Source organism: Dermacentor albipictus, chromosome 10, assembly GCF_038994185.2.
Source record: "Dermacentor albipictus isolate Rhodes 1998 colony chromosome 10, USDA_Dalb.pri_finalv2, whole genome shotgun sequence".
Classification (NCBI taxonomy): Eukaryota; Metazoa; Arthropoda; class Arachnida; order Ixodida; family Ixodidae; genus Dermacentor; species Dermacentor albipictus.
This window is the reverse complement of record NC_091830.1, coordinates 70231275-70254118: the sequence shown is the minus strand read 5'-3', so window position 1 is coordinate 70254118 and position 22844 is coordinate 70231275. Positions and strand designations below refer to the sequence as shown.

The window sequence follows — 22844 nt, the reverse complement described above, 5'->3', positions numbered from 1 at the left end:
TCTGAGAAGCCTCCTGATGCAATCCTCCTGATCTACCTTTACCACTGTGCCCTAGTACCCACATAGAGTGTTGAGCGTTCTGCAGTTCGTCACCGATAACGAATGTAATCAACGCTTGGTCTCGGCCCCTCGTTGCTTTGTTGAGACCATGAGCAGCTGTGCTATCCGTCAGGGCAGTGCAAGGGGTGTGGGGTGTATGTGGGGAAATATGGGCATAAAACATAGGTACCATTGTTGTTCCCACCGAGATGATTGCGAAGTGGTAAATCTTTCATCTCTAAGCCATTTAAAGTGCGCATATTGGTGGCGCCTAGGAAGGTCCCGGCGTGTTGTTGTCCAATGAGCACGTTTTGAGGGTACTCGATAACGATGTACGCAAAGGGAATATGCGACGTCTGACCCCATATGGCTTTTGGTCTGCCTGCTTCGCTTCTGATTCTTCTGGGCACGCTTCCGCAGGCTCAACATTTCGGCAACTTATTGCGCAAATCATGCAGAATTCTCGTCAATTCCTTGAGATCGGCTGATAAACATGCTGCTGTAATTGAGTCATGATAGTTGCGTTTACGTTTCTTTCAGTGTGGTTGAGTGAGAAAGGGGCTGGGCAGCTGCCGCGATCCCCTTTAGCACGTCGCTATTGGAGGGTCTTGTGCGCATGATCGGTGTGCACTATACGGAGGCAACGGTTAACTTCCGAAATTGTAGATGATATCTGATGCACACTCTATGTGGCCTCATTAGTATGCCACTCTGAAGTGACATCCACTGTTCATGGTGCAGAAAATGCCATTTGTTCTTTCCTAACCACCTAGTTCTCTTTTTGGTCAATATTCCATGACCGAGGTCATATCTCATGCAGGGGTAAACCTTGTACATTGAGTGGAAGTCTAGCAGCAAGGGCTGTGGCTTTAGGTATGGCGCTACGCTCCGTAAGATGTTGAGCGGGTGTTTTGCTTTTTGCAGGTGCAGCTCCTACGATGGTGGTGGTTGCGAATGAATTTGGTGACTGGCTTAGAGAATGGCAATTCCATGAGTACCTGTGTGCTAGCTCAGAGAGGAAGTACGAGCGCCGCATTGGTCGTCTTACGGATGAGTGCAGCAAGTCAAGTGATGTATGGGTTGCGCAGACGTTGTATAGGAAAGGTGATTGATTCTTCAGTGAGGAAGTCTGCGCAACTGGCATGCGAGGCGATCGTGTAGATATAATCCCACTGGAAGCACTTTGTGGAGTTACGGTGCCAAAAAAACGTGCACTCGCCAAGAATGAAATAAAAATAAAGAACCGACGCTTCGGGCCCCGTACCGGTCTCTTGATGGCGAGCTTCCCGGGATATGCACCCTAACACTCCGCCACCTCACCCATACATAGCCGCGCGCTCATGCTTACATCTTCATTGTGATCAAGGGACATTCTTGACGACTGTACGTTTTTGGCACCATTAGGTTTCCTCGCCAGACGAGTTTTCGTCGAACACTTGACTTTGTGGAGATATCATCATATAATTTACGATTAGGCGGATAGCAGTTCCGTAAACATATCTTCTCGTAATGTAAGCGTATGTCTGGTTGTTCTAGGTTGTGAACATTTGCCAGCACAGGATGATCGCCGCCATCGCCTCAACGTAGTCAGCACAACAGAGCTCCATATTTCGGCCATAGTTACAGTAGCTGAGATAATGTACGTTCAGTAGCTTTCGCAAATAATGTTAAAACTAACACATACACATACTGCTCTCCTTTCGAAATAAATGTTAAACCCACCATATATGCTGTTCAGACTATATGTGAACAATAGCTGTATATCTGTAAGAATGCTTTCCCCTTATTCTACTCGCCAGAAGGCGTGGCAACTATCGAAGAAGTGTTGACAAATGCGATGACTGAGTGCCTTAAGCGCACATTTAAGGTTGCGCTAGCGATGTAACTTTCCGCCAACTGACATGGCTTTGACACCGTCTTACCTTTAGAAAGAAGGTTAAACGAGAACGCAATCTTTCTTATTTATATTATCAGAAGCCAAGAAGCAAAGACAACAAGAAAAACCGGGTAATATACTTGTACTTCCTAAGTGAATAAAAAGAAATGATAAATGATGGCAATGAAAGTGGGTAACAAAACAATTTGCCGCATCTGGGGAATGATCCCACGTCTTCAACCTAGTTGCGCGATGCTCTTCGAACATTGCCACAAGGGGAACCTCAGTGTGGTCTTTGGCAACCATTAGTGCCACAGTCCTCGCCGAAAGAAGCTACACTGAAGACCACAGACATATCTGCCTCTCTTAATTCTCTCGTATTTGTTCTATATTTCACGTATCTGTCTTCACTAAAACATTGTTTTCCCCATAGCTATGCATGCCATCAAATCCGCACTATGAAATAGACTGTAATATTTCCTCGTAGACAATGTTTAAAGGTCTTTCCCGCAATATCCCGATATTGTGCGAGTCTCGTGGCTTAGTTACCACGCATACGACAGCTCCCACTCCTATCTGTAGGAGAAGAGATGCCTCAGTCAGCACAAGTGTGTCAAAAGGTAACAGCCAGCTCCCTAGTTTGCAATAGGACCATGATAATAATGAGTGCGTTGCGCGCGGCCTTACTGAAAAGGAAACCAAGAAAACAAAGCACACATAGCGCGGGGATTTCGTGGGCCACTTTCGGGCAGGAACATTTCGTTCCTCGCCTACTTTCACACAATTCTCTAATTGCTCGCCCCGTGTCACTAAAACATAAGTGATACGCAGTATGCTGAACTGTTATACGTGTTGGCATGATAATTCTCTGTACATTCTAGTAAAATAGTCCCATTCGCTGTGGTGTTAAAGAATATATCTTAAGGAGATGTACTGCTGCGATCGACGGGTGCATTTCGTATCAAATAGTTTTGTGCCGATATTCCCTCGGGTCGCAGAAGAGCAAATTAAGCCATGTTAAATACCGTAGTGCGATATTTACAAAACGTTCTCCCACTCATATTAATGATAGGATAGGACAAGTCATTCCTTCCGGATGTAATACACATAAAACCAAAAGCGGAGCTAACTTGGGATATGGATATAAAAATTGCCTACGGATAAGAAAATTATGTGTCCGGTTTCCTGTTTATCAGTAGATTCTTGCCATGTATTCATTGTTTTGTTATTTCAACAAACCAAGAACACCATAAAAACGATGACAGTGAAGGCATTCACGCGTGCAAAATGTATTTGAAAGCAGCTACGTGGCAGTTTCCTCCACGTGCACTTTTATTTCTGGCCACAGGAGAGATATAAAAGACAGAGGGTCGGGAATCCTGCACCTTGCATCAGTAGCTCGATCCAGTACCTGGCCTCCACCTGGTATTTCTTCCCATCAGGTACGTTCATATTTGTCCGAGCAATCAACGAATTTTCTCCTTTATCGCTCTATTATTTGCTACTGCGCGTCCATTCTAAAAGCCATCACTGTGTTATCTTCTCATTTATCAGCGCTCTGTAACGCTTTGCTTGCATTAGAGCCACATGTTGAGATGGCTCGAAATCCAGCATGTTAGAACTTAAAATAGAAATTCTAAGTTTCTGTGCTATTGTAGGTTTTCTAATTATGATATGTGAAATACGTTGACCGATACGCTTATACCAAAATGTGCCAAAAAGTCATGTTGCGATGCTTAACCTTAGACATAACTGCTCAAATCACAAAGCCTTAGGTTCTGAAAGTGTTGCTTTCTCATAGGTGCTCATGAAGAGGAACAGGTTGACAATATCATACGTATTTTAGGTATACTTGAAGTCACTCATAATCCAAGGCACTTGAATTTCCCTTTTGGACATCTCTACGCTCTCTTTTGTAAGTCACCGAAGATGTACTTTTCTCTTTGTCTTCACAGACAACAAAGTTAGACTCGTTGCTGAGATGAAGTTCACCGCTGCCATCTTGCTCGTCGCACTCCTTACAGGTGAGCAAGTCTTGTCGCGTCAACAGATATGATATTAGGAAATAATCAGAATATACCCGAAATTCACTACTCGACACGTAACAGAATACCCGTTGTATAGCTGCATCTTAGTGCTTTATGTAATACATTGCATGCACCGACATTGTGACGTTGAGCTTCCGTGAAAATTAACCCGAATGGATCATTCCTTGTTTCATGTTATCGAGAGCAATGTTTCTATATACTCATCCTATTCACCAGTAGAAGAATATTCTAGATTGGCAAAGAAACGTTTATTTTGGGTTTCATGTTCTGTTGTTGATGTTCTGATTGTCCTTGTGTTTGCAGCGTTCATGGGGACGATCACTGCAGCCGACGAGAGAAATGACGAGGCACGCACGGGAGATAGTAAGTCAAACTGTAGATAGTTCAAGCTTGTTCAGTAGTCCGCTAAATACTGGAAGATCGAGCGGCATGGTGAGCGAGTGGTGATGCAAACATGAAGTGCCTCCACGGTGCAGCCAGCCTACCCGCCGTGGTTGCTTAGTGGCTATGGTGTTGGGCTGCTAAGCACGAGGTCGCGGGATCGAATCCCGGCCACGGCGGCCGCATTTCGATGGGGGCGAAATGCGAAAACACCCATGTACTTAGATTTAGACACCCGTGTATTTAGATTTAGTCCGCTAAATACTGGAAGATCGAGCGGCATGGTGAGCGAGTGGTGATGCAAACATGAAGTGCCTCCACGGTGCAGCCAACAGGAGGCGCTGTGCTAAACGAGAAAAACACGGAGTAATAAATGCAAGGAACTATTTTGTTATTTTTCGCTGCCCGAACTTTGAACCACGAGTGAAGTATAATACACCCTATAGCGCCTGTAAATAGCTCTGACTTTGTTCGGTTTAATTCTGTGCTACCAGTGGCTGCACCTAGCAGGCCACACACGTGGCTGCCCCTCATCACCGGCTATTGCACCCGACCTGCCGGTGTTTACCGGAATATAAAACGCGGTAACTATGAATATTTTGTGTCAGATTTATTCAATGCGCCTTGCCAGCACTTTTTTCTACAATTAATTCCGGTATATACGCTCTGCGAACTATAAGTTCAATCTAATGTATATTTAATACCGTTTAGTGCACGTTGGCAGCCGAAGTGCGAACACCTTCTCATGACTGCAACAGTTCTTACGCGCGTGGATCATTGCGATAATGACATCTAAACACCTATGCTGTGGTTTTGACATAAGGCCTCTTTGCATATCTTGTGTCTAAAGACTTTCAAATGTGAGAAATATGCATACCGCATTCTTGTTAAATCTCATTAGGGATGTTACCTTGAGCAAATACCAATTTGATACACTCTAAAACAAAGAATCTGTAGTCGCCGAGTTATTCAAATGAATAATTTGCTCTCTTAAACGCCAAAATCTTTATTGATAAATCCCAATACAAACTGAATAACAATTTAAGAAGCATACTGACAAAAACAGAAAATCAGATTCCAATGATGCCCATGAAATTTCGAACACATGTTGTAATAAAAAATAAGTATATTCTCTAAAGTTTCATCACTATTACAGTGCAGAAATATCCTTTAATTTCAATAAGCACCTTGTTTTCAAAAATAAAGTATACAGAGGAAAGTTAAAAATAGAACAAGCATCTGGAAACCCCCCCAAAAAAATTGACACTATGATCAAAGATACGCCACATTATTGGGCAGCAAACGCATTTCTGGCACAACATGAGTGTACTAATATGGCACAGATTACCAGATGAGCTCCTAAGCATGGGGATGGTAATGTAGATAAATTTTCCGGAAGCTTGTTTCGTGTGCCATATTCTAAAACAGCAGCTCATTTCTCAGCGTCCTATACAGCCTATGAATGTTCCTGACTGTGTACACACAACAAGCACGCTAACCACGCTTGGAATGGGTTCGGAAACATGGGCTGGTGAACAAATCATTTTAAGCGTCCTCTCGCCTCATTTCTTATTGAATATACTATGGTTCTGGCTGCGTTTGCGATTGTCGAAGCACTTACGGATAGCGGCAAGTGATGCAATCGCACGCAGTTATCGCGACGACTGGCTTTTGTGATTGGCATCGAGGGACAAAGCGCACTTGCCTAGTTCATTGTCAATGGCGTCAGCTAAGCGGTGCGACGACTTCCTGGCGATAGCATGTTATGTACGCAGAATTTGCGCCTAAGATAGAATTCACTGACCATAAAAGATTTGTCATTTTATCCAAGGAAGGACGAACAATTGTCCTGTTTTCGCGTCGATGCGATATGGCTGACACACGGTCTTCTTTGGATGGCCTTCGTTTCTGCTCGCTGGACGGGTCCTTATTCTCTAGTGCTGTGCTACACCGCGATGTTGAGCGGGACAGCGGTGGTGCAACTCCGAGTGAAAAAAGTAAAGCGCTCATTCCGCGTTCTTTTCAACGGTGGCTACCTGTTCTCTTAGAAGCAAGACGTTGTATTTTTTGCAAGCGTGCGTGAGTGATACACAGCCATTTTCCGGGCCGGCCTCCTGCAGTCGAAGCATAAGATTACGCCACGTTTTGTTCCTTACTGCCGCAAAAGCAGAAGGAGCATTCTACTCTCGCTCAGAAAGGCAAGGTGAAAAGCACATTTCACTCTCTCTTGGTGACGGAGTGAACAATGCATTTCGCTCCACTCGACATGTTGTGAGAGTAGAACAAGGCTTTGAAGTCTAAATAGGCCGCTTCCCTCCGGCGATTCCGTCTCTACTTTTTAGAGCGTACGTAGGTGAGAATATCCGATGGCAAAGTGACGCATTGTGTCCGATACTACGCCATGTAGAGACGAATCCAATGTGAAAAGAGTAAACTGATCATGTTCTTTTAGCAGGATTTTTAACGCAGTCTTTCTTCTTCCGTGCAGTTTTCATTATATGTATTTATTGACATTCTCGTGAGAGCTTGTTTACAGTCGCAAAGCCCTTTAGCTGGGAAGAAGGGAGGCTGTAGTCACTTAGCCTAGACGTTATATACTCCAGTCGAGTGGTCCGCTCACGAGCTGAACATACCTCTACCTGAACTATGTAGAACCTACGGCGTTCGGTTACATCTGTGACATGGACTGTGTGGAAGTGACTGAGTATCTGTGTGTTCATCCCGATACCCCAGAAATACGCACCACGGTAGTGGAGGGCTGACTGGTTCGCATCTCGAGAAAGTTGTCGACGTGGACAACGCAAAAGTGTCAGGTGCGAAGCGGTGTTCTCGTTTTTCTAAATGAACTGATGGCTCGACCAATTCATGTATGCCCAAATTTACGACTAACCTATAAGGTGCGTCGCGATATACCAACTTTCTGATAAGCAAGCATTAAACGTTACACTGTGACTAAATTACATTACCATCAATTGTTAATTGAAGTGTAATAATCGATGTTATTGCGAATTTTATCATCTCTTTGCTGCAGTTTATGGCTCTGGATGCCCAGACCCGAGTGCCTGCACCAAAAGCTGCAAAGCCAAGGGTTTGAACTTAGGCGTATGCCTCGAGCCTCTACTTAAAATCTGTTTGTGTTCGTGAATTTATTGAAGTCGACGACTGACTGGCAATAAAGCTCGCTTACTACGCGCTTGTCAAATTTGTCCTACTACTTTACCAGACTGAATCAATTGCATATGTAAAACTGGTCACGGTATTGTAGTGCATTCTAAACTTATCTGTGCTGACGCAGCGAATGATATGGTGAATCAAATGTGCCAGTGCACCCATGGCACTCTCACCCTGACGAATACAGTTCCCTGTTCTAAACGTCATGAAAAACACGTCGACTAGACTGTGAACTACAATGTGCTTATGGTAAAATATTATAGTTAGTTCCAGCATGACCGTCAATTCTTGGAAGCAATAGGGACGTAGAGATGTTGGACCTGTCAATTCAACCACGAGCTAGGCAACTTCATTGCATATGCAGTGTCAGGCATTAATAGCCTGGTGAAGCGAATAATAACCAAAGTACGGAAGGATGATAAGAAGGAAACTGCTTATGTTTGTCAGAAATCAGCACGGGTATATAGACACCGTAATATTGTAGCTAAACCTTACCAGGCCAAGGCAGTGGCTGTGGAACAGCTCAAACCAGTGGCACACATTGCCCAGGAAAACTTCCCCAAACCTGATTTGGAAATTCTTTAGCTGCGTTGTCTTTGATCACTGGTGAACAATCTTCGTTTTCAAGCTGTCGAAGTCATACCCTACCCCCTCCCTGCGATCCAGAATGTAAGCTTTGGGTGGAATAGCCAGAACAACGTTTCCAAGAACACCCACCTACATGCGTGGTGCTGAAGAAAATATAGTTTAATAATAGTACAATCTTCTAACACCATGGTAATCATATATAAACGCCTTTGTCTTCATTCAATGCCTTTGCGCTAACAAGGCTTCAATCAGAAACAACAAAGGTAGGTATTTTTTCTTCGAAAGCGCTGATTTCCTACAAACCAAAGAATTTGAACGTCCCTTATAGCGTATTTCATCAGACATCCGTGACAATGCATTTCGAAAGTTCGGTATCATTATTTCTATCCCAAAGGAAATTATTGAAGATTACAGAAAAGCTACTTTTCAAGTCGTATAAGGAAACTAGCTTTATTTATGGGCATGCTGTTTAACGCTTTCAGTTCTCTTTCTATTCAGCCAAATTGGGGCATGTTCCGTACAAAAGTAGATCGGCAAATGACTTCACATATTCCAAGTGACAGAATCACTTATCCGCATGCAATATGGCACACCGCACATAATGAAACATCAAACGTAATGAAACAGCTTCATGGTTCAGCTGAGCTCTTATCTAATATTTCACGTTGTGTAGCTTATCAATCTGTGATATATACCTAACTTCCCAGCATGAAAGGCGCTAACAAAATTTTATCTAACAGTCTGCCCACTATGGTTAAACACTTTAGAGTTCGTGTCCCAAATTGTACAATCTCACCGCTTTATGTCCCTTAGTGTCTCGTCCCGTCATCCCAATCATCTGTCCGCTTTGCAAGTGCTTTGAATATTTTTGGCATTTTTCTGTTACGTGAAGTGCTTCGACACTTTTCACATGTCTTCATTCGCTCATAGCCATGCCTTTTTATTTGAACCATATGTAAAGTACCTCATCATATAATCATTAAAAGATAACTGCTCTTAAGGGTATGATCCAAGTATGTGATCTCTTTAGAAAATCTGTGTTCTATTACCCGCATATATCTATTGAAAATTATCCATGAATTTCAGTACCACGTCAATTTGCGGTAAAACCAAATGCTACAATCGTATTTCCACACCAGAAATTCGAAGACAAATGGGGTTGGGAACGCATTCTCAGTTCAACACTTAGGGTAATACTACTGCCTTTGTATGACTCATTCCTCGACGAGCCAATAAGCACACGCTGACAATGATATCGTCCAAAACTATTGTCCGAGAATACATCCCTTGGTCAGTCATGATCAGCCTACGTTTCCAATGCAATGTAGTACCTGGTAGCACAACATCCAGGAGCCATTGTGCTTTGCTTCATTGACAAGGATACATGATAAGAAGCGCTTTTAACTCAATATCAGTTTTGAGTTTGTGTTTTGAGAATTATGATAAGGAAAAATACAGACGGCCGATAAGTGAACTTGTCTTCTTTTTTAGGGTGCCGATTTTGCAATGCTCCTCGTGAACATGTTTTGAAAGAATTATACAATCCCTAATTGCAAACTGCCATGGAGCTCGCTTATGCCTTAAAGGCGCACACTTTCCCATAAAAAACCTTATTTCCCCAGAATTCAGAGGAGAGGTATGGAGGTGACAGGACGTAACAGATTTCACCAACCATCCAATTTTACTGCTTGCATATCAATATAAGGCGAAAGGCTAATGGGGGACAACAAATAAATCTGCAATGCATGTTGCTCGCACAACTGCGAAGAGGACACATGGCATGACTGCTATGACACTTGTTTTACCATGATAAATAAGCCGTCGTGCTATCTGATAATCCTCTGGAGGGGTAGCCAACTCACAGGTTCCGTGTCACACATATAAGGAAATCCTCACAAATCTCGCCAGCCTTATGGACCTTATATATTGCCACAGTCGCACAGTGTTCAATGAAAATAATGCAAGTGTGCTGTCGACTGGGAGATGACTACCAGATGACCTCAGCATCAAGTTAACATAATTACAAATCCAGTCATTTATACATTGGTCTGTTTGCTGAGGTAGTTACAACTCCACGATAATGGCATTTGATATCCATCGACCCCTCTGTGCTCTACGTACTTTTTTTTTCACACTTTTTGGCAGGGGTTCATGCATGCCTCTTCATTATTCATGCCCTTCACAGTAAAGCAAGCTTCTCCTATGCCGAGAAAGAATTGTAGGAACAGCCGACTTGAGGCTACATTTCTAAGCACTGAACAAACCTGCTTCGTTTGGGTTTGCGTTCATTTGGTCGATGGGTTTTGGAGGCCCATACGGGTTCTTTGCTCACATTAAGACAAACAAGCTTGTGGGATGTGCTTCTGCGATTTGTACAGCGCACTGAAAGGGAATGTGTGGGCCTCATTTTCGGAAGGAATTACACTGACGCCGCCATTCACCGCGCCTGTGACTTTTACTGAATCAGGCAAGGCACCAGTGTTGATGCTTCTTCTCTTGCCCAAAACAGCAGGTTTGGGTTAAGTGTTGTTGTAGGAAGACAAGTTTCTATCGTTTGAGTGGGTGCCTTTCTCTTACGACATCAAGTTTTTTTCTGCAACTCTCCGCACTGGTGCTTCCTTAGCACCGGCATGAAGTTGGCATGAAGTCCTGCATCCGCAAACTCGTGAACAATGATCCTTTAGTTGCCACATGGCAAAGAATGGATTGGCTTTGATGCCCTTTATTTTCTGCTGGCCTACTTCTGCAGCCAGTAATTTCTTCTGAACATGCTGAATAATATTGTGCCCGCCAACTAACCCTACTCATGACTTCGAATGCAGACTTTTCAGGATAAGGCTCCTGGCTTTGCAAGGAAAGTGCATTCATTGATTCATTCATTTATTTATACTCTCAGCCGACACACATGTGCCTATTGTACATGTGAATAAAACAGACCGGCGAATTTTGCTTACGTCTTGCCTTTAGTTGTGTAGTTCGCCTCGTCCCTAACGTGATGATAATCACTAAGTCAGTGACCACAGCTTCGCAATCATGATACCTCACTTAATGAAATCGAGACTAGAAATCTGTAAGTGCCACCTTTCCTTTCAAGAAACTTGCAAATCAACAAATCCTAATCCGAAAAGTGTACATTTAAGGCATCGGCAGTCTCAGCGTGGTGCCTCAAGTAAACTCAGCTAGCTGGGAAGGAAGCCACCAGAAGCTCGTGCTGACTTAAAATCACAGAGTTGGACACTCGAGCATTCTTTGCATGGAGCGAATTAGAGCAGATAAATATTTCTGTCCTTGATCTTTTAAAATCAAAAGAGCCCTTTGAATCAACGAGGTATTCTTCAGGTGTTCTTCTAAGCCCACTAAACTTGCAACTGGCATACTGTGCAAAGCAAATCATTTATTTATTTATTTACCAATTTGTTTATTTATATGTTTATTTACATATTTATTTATATATTTATTTATTTGTTTGTTTATTTATTACCACTGCCCCTGCACAGTGGTAAAAGTGATAACAAAAGAGCAAAAACGAAACAAAAAACGAAATTATGGCAAAATCCATAGCAATCCACATCTACAATCTACAAGAACAAAAAGAAAGCATCATTCCATTCAACCCTCCCAACATGACTCGGCAGTCCATTCTATACCCTATTGGTGTTAGAAAAAAGGCATTCTAAACAATTCAGTTTTTGTCGGAAATTCACGGACCCTAAAATCATGCTCAACACGATCGGATCTATAAAAAGGTTCCTGCACACTTTTCGCGATCAACCCGAACAGCATAATAATCAATAGCCTGGAAAAACTTCTGACACAACTTCTTACGGCGCGTGTTAGCAATTTCTAGTTGAGTGCTTCCTTCGTACGCGATGCACTGTACTGAGCCCCGCGTATGCCAGATACGAAACGAGCGGCGATGTTCTCGACCCACTCCAGCTTTTTTTTATCTCTACGAGCAGGCGGCTCCCAAACCGTCCACGCGTATTCCAGAATCGACCCCACAAAAGTCTTGTACAATATGTTCCGACAAGACTGAGGAAAAGTGTTTGCATTTCGGCGAAGAAATCCCGGGGTTTTGCATACTTTAGCAGCGACATCATCGACTTGACGGCACCAATTCAAAATGGGAGTAAAATAAACGCCTAAACACTTAAATTCGAACACCTGTTCAAACATTACATTCCTAATAATATATGGTAGCATATCAAGGTTTTCTTTCTTGTAAATTTCATATGAACAGTTTTAAACAAATTCAAATTGATATTCCATTTGACGCACCACTCTGAGAGTATGTTCAAGTCTTCCGCAAACATCTCACCATCACGCTCACAAGTCACAACTCTATAGAGGACGCAGTCGTCCGCAAATAACCACATTTCAGACACTATTCCGTCACTAATTTCGTTCACGTACAGCAAGAACAATCGCGGCCCCAACACGGAGCCTTGCGGAACATCGGACACAACTTGCACCTTCTGAGACTGAGTACCATTCACGACCACAAACTGCTGACGTAAACGTAGGTAATCATTTACCCATCAAATCACTTGAGAACTGATCGTCTAAAAGGTCATTTTCATTTGGAAACAGTGCGTCAGGGTGTCAAATGCCTTTTTGGATTCCGAAAACACACCGTCCACCCTAAGACGCTTGCGCTTGTACAGTGCTCCCGCCAAGTCGTGCATAAGTTCAGTCACCTGCGTTATACAAGACAGGCTCCATCGAAAACCATGCTGACCAGGATTAAACAATAAATGCGCGTCCATGTGTGCTACTATACTAGCATACAAGATATCTTCAAGAGTCGCGCACGCAATTGAAGCTAGTGATACTGGCCTTTAATTTGAGACGTTGTCACGAGGACCTCATTTTGGAATTGGCACTATGCTTGTGATTTTCCAGTTATCTGGAAGGCAGGATTTGTCGAGCGATTTTCTAGTTTATCTTCAAGTACGGTGCAACCGACTGAGCTCAAAATTTATAAAACCTGTTTGGCAGGTCATCAGGACACCCAGCCTCACCAATCTTCAGATTCTGCAGCAGAGACTCTATACCACAAATGCTAATAACAACATCACCCATACCACTCATCACCGGCTGGAAATGCAAGGTACTCATATCATCATGTTTCTGTTGTAATGCAGAGCTGAAAACAGAGCTAAAATACGTAATAAATAACTCAGCTTTTCCTACGTCATCCTCAATAAAGCTGTTACCAGACACACGCTGTGGTATAGTAACAGTGCCTTTTCCATTTTTCTTTGCATGTTTCGAGAATTCCTTCGGATTATCCTTTAATGTCGGCTCAATTGAAATTCCAAATGAATGCTTTGCAGCTGCCACTACAACTTCAATTTTTCCAGTAGTTTCATGAAGCTTCAACCAATGATAACGTGTCGGCTTTCCTTTGTATTTACTGTAAGCTGGTTGCCTTTTGCGAGTTAGACTGCGTAACTCCCGAGAAACCAAGGCTTACTTTTACTTCTTTCTCGTTAATGTCCATACCAGAACAAAGCGCTGGCTCAGCTCAAACATCTCCTTAAATATAAGCCATAATTCAGTAACTCCAGTGTAGTCCAGTTTCTCCAGTGCATATGTTTCAAATACCCTCCGGAGCTCATTCAACGCTTTATTTATCTCGCTTACATTTGCTTTTTCGTAGTTATATACTCGTCTGTTCGCTGTTCCAATGCTTCTTGAACGTTCAACATGCATTTTACAGAGCACAGCATTATGATAGCTTATTCCAGGTAGCACTTGAGTAGAACGGACGAATTCAGGTTTATTTGTGAATAACAAATCTAAGATATGGTACCCACGTGTCAGTTCCAGAAGAGTTTCACGTTACGCAAAAAATTCAACCAAGTTAATCAGTTCTTGACTGGACCAACCGGAAAAAGAGTGAGAGTAAGGTTGGTGATATCAATCAATATTAGGCAGATTGAAATCACCTCCAACTACCATGAAATCTGTTCGAACTGCGTCAACTGTCACTGCCAACTGCATAAGGACATTGACGAGTGAATCGGGCGAACGGTAGAATGAACACACAGTTAAAACTTTGTTATTTTTAAGCGTCAGTCTGCACCATACAGCCTCTTATTCATCGGCACCAGCATTTATCTGAGAAGAAGAAATTCTACAATCCACAAGAATAAATACGCCTTCGCCATGCAAGTCTCTGTCCTTTCTATAACACTTAAATTGGTCTGTGAATACTTCGCCATCAGCAATTTCATTTGCTAGCCAAGATTCAGTACCCAGTCCCGATGCAGTGCCGTTCCTGTTTCTGGACCCCAGCCCAACGGGCCAAGCCCTCAAAGCCAATCCTTTTCCCAAGGTTACGGATCAGTTTTGCCGACTTCCCTTACCTACATTGGTCTATAGACTAGAGACTGTTCACATTGGAGACGTGTTGCAGATGTGGGTATGGTCCGGCACAAAAATCACGCTCCCACACTCGGATTTTCGAGGGCTGACAGAAGCGCACCGGACCGAGCAAAAGCCGCACTTTTCTACGCAGCCACCGTCCCTACCTCGGGGTGAACCCATTCCAGGGACTCGGTCTCCTTAGAGAGAAACGAAAACTCTTCCCGGAGCCCCCATCTGCGTTTCCGATCTGGTTTGCGTTTCCGCACTGGGTACCGAAGGACCGATCTCCGTAGCCGGGTTCGGATCTCTTAACCCGATTGATCTTCAACAGTGTGGCAAATCACCCAGCTCTGACGAAAGTGCCCTGAACCATGAAACTTGCCATTAGTAAGCTCTTTCTGAAGCAAGACCACGAACTTAACCTGCCAGGTAAGGACATCAGTTGGCTTGACATGAGTCAGTGATCCTAAACTCAATATTAGCAAACAAGACGCATTACCAATTCCAAACTCAGGTTATAGTCTTGATCTGCCCGATTTTGTGGACAACAACAGATCGAACGAGGCCTAGAGTGACTAGTGCTGCTGCCCAGGAGTCCGTAATGTCAAGAAGGGCGAAAGCCATTTGCATAAGTGACAATCTTAAAGAAGATTTGGGCTGTCGCTTCAAACAATTCCATGCATTTTATTGAGTCGTGTCGGTTTTTTTAGTTGTAGTGTGCGCCTGCGCTGTAGACAGTATTTAGTTACAAAGAAACTACGTAGAATGAGCTATATAAAATATAATGACAATGACTTTGGCATAAGAAGATGTTTTCGCAAACCATCTGACAATTTCTTATTTACAAAGTATCAAATTTTGTTAAACGTAGCAGCTATCAGATGATTGTGTACAAGCATATGTTCTTATGCTTATACTATTTGCCCTATGTAAATGAAAACCTCGGATTTTATCTGCCGAAACTACAACGTGATCATGAGGGAGGCTCTAGTGGCCGTCTCCTGATTATGTTGAAAATGTGAGGTTCTTTAATGTGCGCTCAACGCACTTTATGTTTTTTTTTTCTTTTTGCCACCATCGAAATGTGGGCATTGTGGCCGGCATATTATCCTGCGCCATGCAGCTTTGCAATGCAATGTCAAATCCACTACGCCACGAAGGTCCTTACGTTGCTAGCAGAAGCGTATTTTCGACGACATTTAGTTCATTCGCCCTTTTAGTGCTGCTTTCTGAGATTACATTTCAGCCCTGTTACATCAGTTGCTTCAATACTAGTAATTATTCACGATCAAACATTGTATTTCACTTTCTTTTTTTACTGTGATGCCACTTTTGCGAGTGTCCTATTAATATGACAGGTTATTCTACCATAGTATTGCATGTTCCCTCGGGAGTAATAAGTACTTAAGGAAACCACTAATTCTGATAAACTTTATTCCGTACCCCATATATTCTCAACGCTGGAGCATTCTTACCTTCATCAATGTAGTGTAAACTGCGTTACCCTATGCGTTATCTTACTGAATAGGTGAAAAGAAATTGATGGCTTTTCTTTACCCTTTCAGGTGCCCTGAAAGCTCTCACTCACTCATCACATTCCAATGGTCATCTGTCCGCAGACTGGGTGTATCAAAGTACCATTAGAAAGTCGAATAAACAACGCTTGGGAGATGTATGACATGCTGTTGCTTAAATTCAGAGGACATTACTAATAACTAAAGGATGAATGGATCTATAACAAAATCTGCGCAAAGTATCTTTTCTTTTTACAAGTATAAAATTTACTTCACTCGACTTTTTTTTCGCCTTAACATCACAGTATAATGTGGAATTGAAGACAAACCATTGCTGTAAGAGAACACTGCAGTAAGGTCAGAACAAGGCACAATGCATGAAGTACACTTATTGTGTAATACAGTTCGGTCGCTTCTGACATGTCTTCAGATACGCACCTTGAATTACTCTATGGAATACTCTATGGAATATGGTCAGCGCACTCACGTATACAATATCACTAATCACAAACAGCCATGGCCTTGGCCTGACAACACCAAACAACTCATTACCTTTTGTGATTGCAGAAGAAATTTGGTATGTGTAAAACAGGCGATCATTAGAATGAGTACAGAGTATGGAATCAGCATATGATCTTCAGCAATATATAACCTCTGCAATGCGATCGATGCTGTTCAGAATCTCACAGTAAGATTCATCCAATCGGACCATTCAACATGAGGATTGGTGCTAAAGAATGTCAAGCTGAGTTTCGGTCTATACATTTGCAGCGTTGGTCGCCTAACTGTGCACCTTGCATAAGTCCTACCGTTCTATTGCTAGAATGTTCTTTGCTGCGTTCGATAACGTCTCAATGTCTTTCCATAGAAGTTTCGTTGCAGTGAATTGGTGGGCCGATTTGAGGAGAGGAAGAGCACGTTTGGTGCTTCACCTTTAGAATAATGTGTAGCATTTTGTTGCGGTAGTGATAACATAGTGATGTGGCGGTTTCAATTAGGGGGACTCTAAATTAGGAAAAAACCAAAATAAATATATAAGTAGGTACATATGTTTTTGCGTTTCGTCGAAAAACTATTACTTCAGAATGGCACAAGAAACCTATTTGCACTTGGTTAATATGCATTTGCACGATTACCAACCGCACCCTGAACTGAAACACAAAGCTATGATACCAGCCAAATATTATTAAAAATAAATGGGTGCCGATTCCGCCGCGAATATGAAGACACCAAAGTCGACGCGCATTTTGTTGAAACAGCTTCGTGGAACGTACAAAGGCCCACAGACACAATCAATGATATTTCTCCGCGAGTAGTCACGATCAGACATCGACGAATCCTTCTTTTCGCTCTCTAACAACCAAAAAGACAACAACATCCGTGCAATGGCAGTGTCGCTAGTCAGTTTTCACTGAACTTTTCTTTTCGTACTAAGAAGCTGCGTTCTTTTTCATTTTGAGTAGAATTTGCCAAGATTGCAACGCGCACGCAAATTTTACCGCATGTTTAACGCATGTTTTTAATAAGAAAATTGCCGTTAGAATGGTGCAAATACTGTAATTATTTCCCGCACTATTCGAAAACGAATATTAGCGCTATTCGAAAATATTATGTTGATGAGCGGGTAGGAAAAATCCCCAGGGAGAATATTGATTATTCTTTTAAAAAGAACGAAAAAAGCTCCACTTTTCTGCGCAGCACGTTTATCTCGTCTGCTCCCGTGAATGCAACCGTTCAACAATTTATGGCATATGTGTATTGTTTTCTCCCTATTTCAAACGCTATGAGCGGCCTGGCGATTTATGTTCTGGTGCTATAGGCCGGATGCGTTTTCATGCGTTCTGCTATGAAAACTGTGATAATAAACTATATTTTTTACTCAGAATTGGTTGGAGATCTGTTCGCATGTAATGTCCGGAGATCGTGGACATGCATGGAGTTATATTTGCCGGTCAACATTCGAAACCATTCTGCACGTCTTTAATATGGAAACCTTCATCTTATGTATCACCGCATCTGGGCCACTTAAACAAAATGAAGTTACATGCAGAGTACATGAAGAGCGCTTTAGTGATCCCTTAGAAGAACTACAAAACTTCGTCCGCTTGATTTGTAAACTGTTGCGCGTTTGTGGCAGTAAACCTTCTGATTGTTCTTCAAGAAGCATAGTGACACAATTCAGTGCCTTCGATTAATGACTGATTTAGAAACATGGTGTAGCTCGAGCCAATTAGTAAGAGACACGTTGCCCTTTTAAGACGCCATATATAATAATAAATAACCCCAGAAAAAATGCGTATTTTCTATCTAAATGTGGAAATCATGTCGAAAATACGCTTAATCAACGAAAACAAGAAAAATATTTGGCGGTATCTTCTTCAGCAATAACAGTGAAACAGCAGGCGGAACACTGGTTGGAGACTTTCACCCAAACCACATGTCGCTACGTTTGGAACTTCTGCTACTTCAAAGCCGCAGACCTTACATATTTATTTGTTTATTTGTTTATTAATTAGGTAATTTATATATCTATTTAAGGTCCGGAAAGAGCACTGGGTAAGTGTGGCTTCGCAAAATATAACAGGATTTAGGCAAAATACAAATATGTAAATAACATATGAGAACAACATTGTAGCCTTTAAATAAATCATAATATAAAGAGAACATTGGTATTAAACGGCCGGTATCGCCTGCATAGTATGTTGAAATGAAAGCGAGTCGCGTCGCAAACTTGATCCTGCATGTCCTGCGTTCCTTTTATAAGCCACGAAGTGACATTCATTGCCGGTCATTGAATACTGGATGGAGGGATTTAGGCAGAATGGTTGTGCTCAATATTAAACCTCAGTAGAAAAACCTTTTTTCTGATATGTTGTCTACATCAAAAGATGGTCAAAAATGGGTTTATATAGTTTGGAACTTCAAGCTAATTGCAGTTTTCTTCTACGCATGAAAAAGTGGTTTTTCTTATTGTTTTGATCAGAACACGTGTAACTAAACTACGATAATGAATAGCTATAAGTAAAATGCAAAGTCCATATTTGTTGAAAAATTTCTTTAAATCACGAAAACAATGATAAAACAAAAAGTGAGAATTACCGTTACAGTTAATAAGGCTAGTCTCTATATTTGGACACGAGTTGCTAAATGAAAGTTCTACGCTAACCGCGTGGTGGCAGCAATATTCGCCATTTGTTCGTCGAGACAGTTCTACAAGATGAAACCAGCATTGGTTCGGGTAACGCTTGCCCCCTACGCCACTATCTGGTCGTAAGTGGTGCCCTGTTTTAAATGCGTTGCTTACACTTTCATTTATTCGTCTCGTGTTCATTAAATACAAAGAATATTCGACTTTGAATGTGCCTTGCCTGCGTTTCCACGAAGTGAACGGTGCCTATTGTGCGACGTTAATGAGCTTTGGTGGTTTTCACTGGTTGTTCGCGCATGTGGATGCTGATAATGATGGGTGGAACAGCAGAACCATATCATTAGAGCTTATTAAAACACTCCAATACGTGCCAGCAATGAAAACAGTCTGCTGCCACGGTTTGTGTTTTCAATATCAGTCATGTTTGTGTTGTGCGCCTAATGAAATCAATTCGAACGTTATTTCAGTTCGGCTTGAAGCATAAATAGCAGTTTGAGAGGAAGAAACAGTAAATGAGCACTTGGCTACTTTCTCGAGCCCACAACAAAGCCCTGCCTGTTGCGACAAGAATAAATAACAAAATCCAAGCAATAATAGGCTTGAAAGAATCCGTACACGTTTTGTATCGAGGAGCTCGATCTTACCGATTACGTGATTATGCAAAAGTAGGATAAATTGCGATTCGGCAAAGCGAAGCCAGCATAAAGAAGAGATGATAGAAGAAACAAAACGAGAACGTGAAACATATTATTTGTTATACACTTGTCCAGCTTTGCATTGCATTCAGTGATGCATTTAGAGGTGAGAATGGGCGCCATATCCCAGTAATAAGAAGAAAGTAGAGCAGATACCTCACAACTAAATCTGGGAGTGCTGGCAAAGTGGTGTTCAACAGGGCAATATGGATTTCAATAATACTGAATTAAGCCTAAATGTATACCATCACAGAGAAGCCGCAGTTAGCGTTAACCTTGAAAAAAAATTAAATTCATGCTACACTCGTCTCTACCCCGATTTTAAGTTTGCGGGCGTAGTTTCATATCGTTAACGTATATTAAGAGGCGAGGCTTCATCAGACGGGCTTTAGGAATTCGCGGGGTTTCCTTTTAAACATCTATACAACATTTGTATGTTTTATGCAGTGGCATTAGCCAAACCGAAATGAAATACTTTTCGGCTAATCGTAATTTTAATAGACAAAATTCGTTTATGCGACAAATTTTTATAATTTAGAGAGAGTGACGCAGATTTCGCTAATATAAGTGCGGCACGTAACAGTGGCATTGAAATCTAGAGCATGAAATAGACGCCTAGGAGCAGCGCTCTCAAACTCAGAAGTGTCATCTGCGTGTACAATGAGTGTGCATTTCTTATGTACAATGGTTCATGCAACTGAATAGGTTCTATTCTTAGTTTAGTTGGGAGAAATTCTCATGGGATGGTTGCCAGTGAGAGACATTTGAGTAGGCCTGATATAAATACCAGCAGATAATTTTGCGCTGTTTCACCCCATGGCTTACAGTAAGCCGTTCGAAATTCTGAGAAGCCTCCTGATGCAATCCTCCTGATCTACCTTTACCACTGTGCCCTAGTACCCACATAGAGTGTTGAGCGTTCTGCAGTTCCTCACCGATAACGAATGTAATCAACGCTTGGTCTCGGCCCCTCGTTGCTTTGTTGAGACCATGAGCAGCGGTGCTATCCGTCAGGGCAGTGCAAGGGGTGTGGGGTGTATGCGGGGAAATATGGGCATAAAACATAGGTACCATTGTGGTTCCCACCGAGATGATTGCGAAGTGGTAAATCTTTCATCTCTAAGCCATTTAAAGTGCGCATATTGGTGGCGCCTAGGAAGGTCCCGGCGTGTTGTTGTCCAATGAGCACGTTTTTAGGGTACTCGATAACGATGTACGCAAAGGGAATATGCGACGTCTGACCCCATATGGCTTTCGGTCTGCCTGCTTCGCTTCTGATTCTTCTGGGCACGCTTGCGCAGACTCAACATTTCGGCAACTTATTGCGCAAATCATGCAGAATTCACGTCAATTCCTTGAGATCCCTTAAAAACCAGTCTTCCAGACTACCTTGATCGGCTGATAAACATGCTGCTGTAATTGAGTCATGATAGTTGCGTTTACGTTTCTTTCAGTGTGGTTGAGTGAGAAAGGGGCTGGGCAGCTGCCGCGATCCCCTTTAGCACGTCGCTATTGGAGGGTCTTGTGCGCATGATCGGTGTGCACTATACGGAGGCAACGGTTAACTTCCGAAATTGTAGATGATATCTGATGCACACTCTATGTGGCCTCATTAGTATGCCACTCTGAAGTGACATCCACTCTTCATGGTGCAGAAAATGCCACTTGTTCTTCCCTAACCACCTAGTTCTCTTTTTGGTCAATATTCCATGACCGAGGTCATATCTCATGCAGGGATAAACCTTGTACATTGAGTGGAAGTCTAGCAGCAAGGGCTGTGGCTTTAGGTATGGCGCTACGCTCCGTAAGATGTTGAGCGGGTGTTTTGCTTTTTGTAGGTGCAGCTCCTACGATGGTGGTAGTTGCGAATGAGTTTGGTGACTGGCTTAGAGAATGGCAATTCCATGAGTACCTGTGTGCTAGCTCAGAGAGGAAGTACGAGCGCCGCATTGGTCGTCTTACGGATGAGTGCAGCAAGTCAAGTGATGTATGGGTTGCGCAGACGTTGTATAGGAAAGGTGATTGATTCTTCAGTGAGGAAGTCTGCGCAACTGGCATGCGAGGCGATCGTGTGGATTTAATCCCACTGGAAGCACTTTGTGGAGTTACGGTGCCAAATAAACGTGCACTCGCCAAGAATGAAATAAAAATAAAGAACCGACGCTTCGGGCCCCGTACCGGTCTCTTGATGGTGAGCTTCCCGGGATATACACACTAACACTCCGCCACCTCACCCATACATAGCCGCGCGCTCATGCTTACATCTTCATTGTGATGAAGGGACATTCTTGTCGACTGTACGTTTTTGGCACCATTAGGTTTCCTCGCCAGACGAGTTTTCGTCGAACACTTGACTTTGTGGAGATATCATCATTTAATTTACGATTAGGCGGATAGCAGTTCCGTAAACATATCTTCTGGTAATGTAAGCGTATGTCTGGTTGTTCTAGGTTGTGAACATTTGCCAGCACAGGATGATCGCCGCCATCGCCTCAACGTAGTCAGCACAACAGAGCTCCATATTTCGGCCATGGTTACAGTAGCTGATATAATGTACGTTCAGTAGCTTTCGCAAATAATGTTAAAACTAACACATACACATACTGCTGTCCTTTCGAAATCAATGTTAAACCCACCATATATGCTGTTCAGACTATATGTGAACAATAGCTGTATATCTGTAAGAATGCTTTCCCCTTATTCTACTCGCCAGAAGGCGTGGTAACTATCGAAGAAGTGTTGACAAATGCGATGACTGAGTGCCTTAAGCGCACATTTAAGGTTGCGCTAGCGATGTAACTTTCCGCCACTGACATGGCTTTGACACCGTCTTACCTTTAGAAAGAAGGTTAACCGAGAACGCAATTTTTCTTATTTATATTATCAGAAGCCAGGAAGCAAAGACAACAAGAAAAACCGGGTAATATACTTGTACTTCCTAAGTGAATAAAAAGAAATGATAAATGGTGGCAATGAAAGTGGGTAACAAAACAATTTGCCGCATCTGGGGAA

General features: G+C 42.5%; 1 protein-coding gene across 2 annotated transcripts in view; it reads left to right on the top strand.

Moving 5' to 3' along the window:
- The first annotated feature begins 3308 nt into the window (after positions 1–3308).
- LOC135898415 (uncharacterized) overlaps positions 3309–22844 on the top strand; it is a 46593-nt gene continuing 27057 nt past the window's right edge. For both annotated transcript variants that reach the window (XM_070527430.1, XM_070527431.1), the window contains exons 1-3: positions 3309–3357; positions 3871–3939; positions 4267–4326. Coding sequence is in view for 1 of the 2 variants with exons in the window: in XM_070527431.1 (XP_070383532.1) it covers positions 4303–4326 (24 nt within the window). In the remaining variant the exon portion in view is untranslated. The remainder of the gene's footprint in view (positions 3358–3870; positions 3940–4266; positions 4327–22844) is intronic.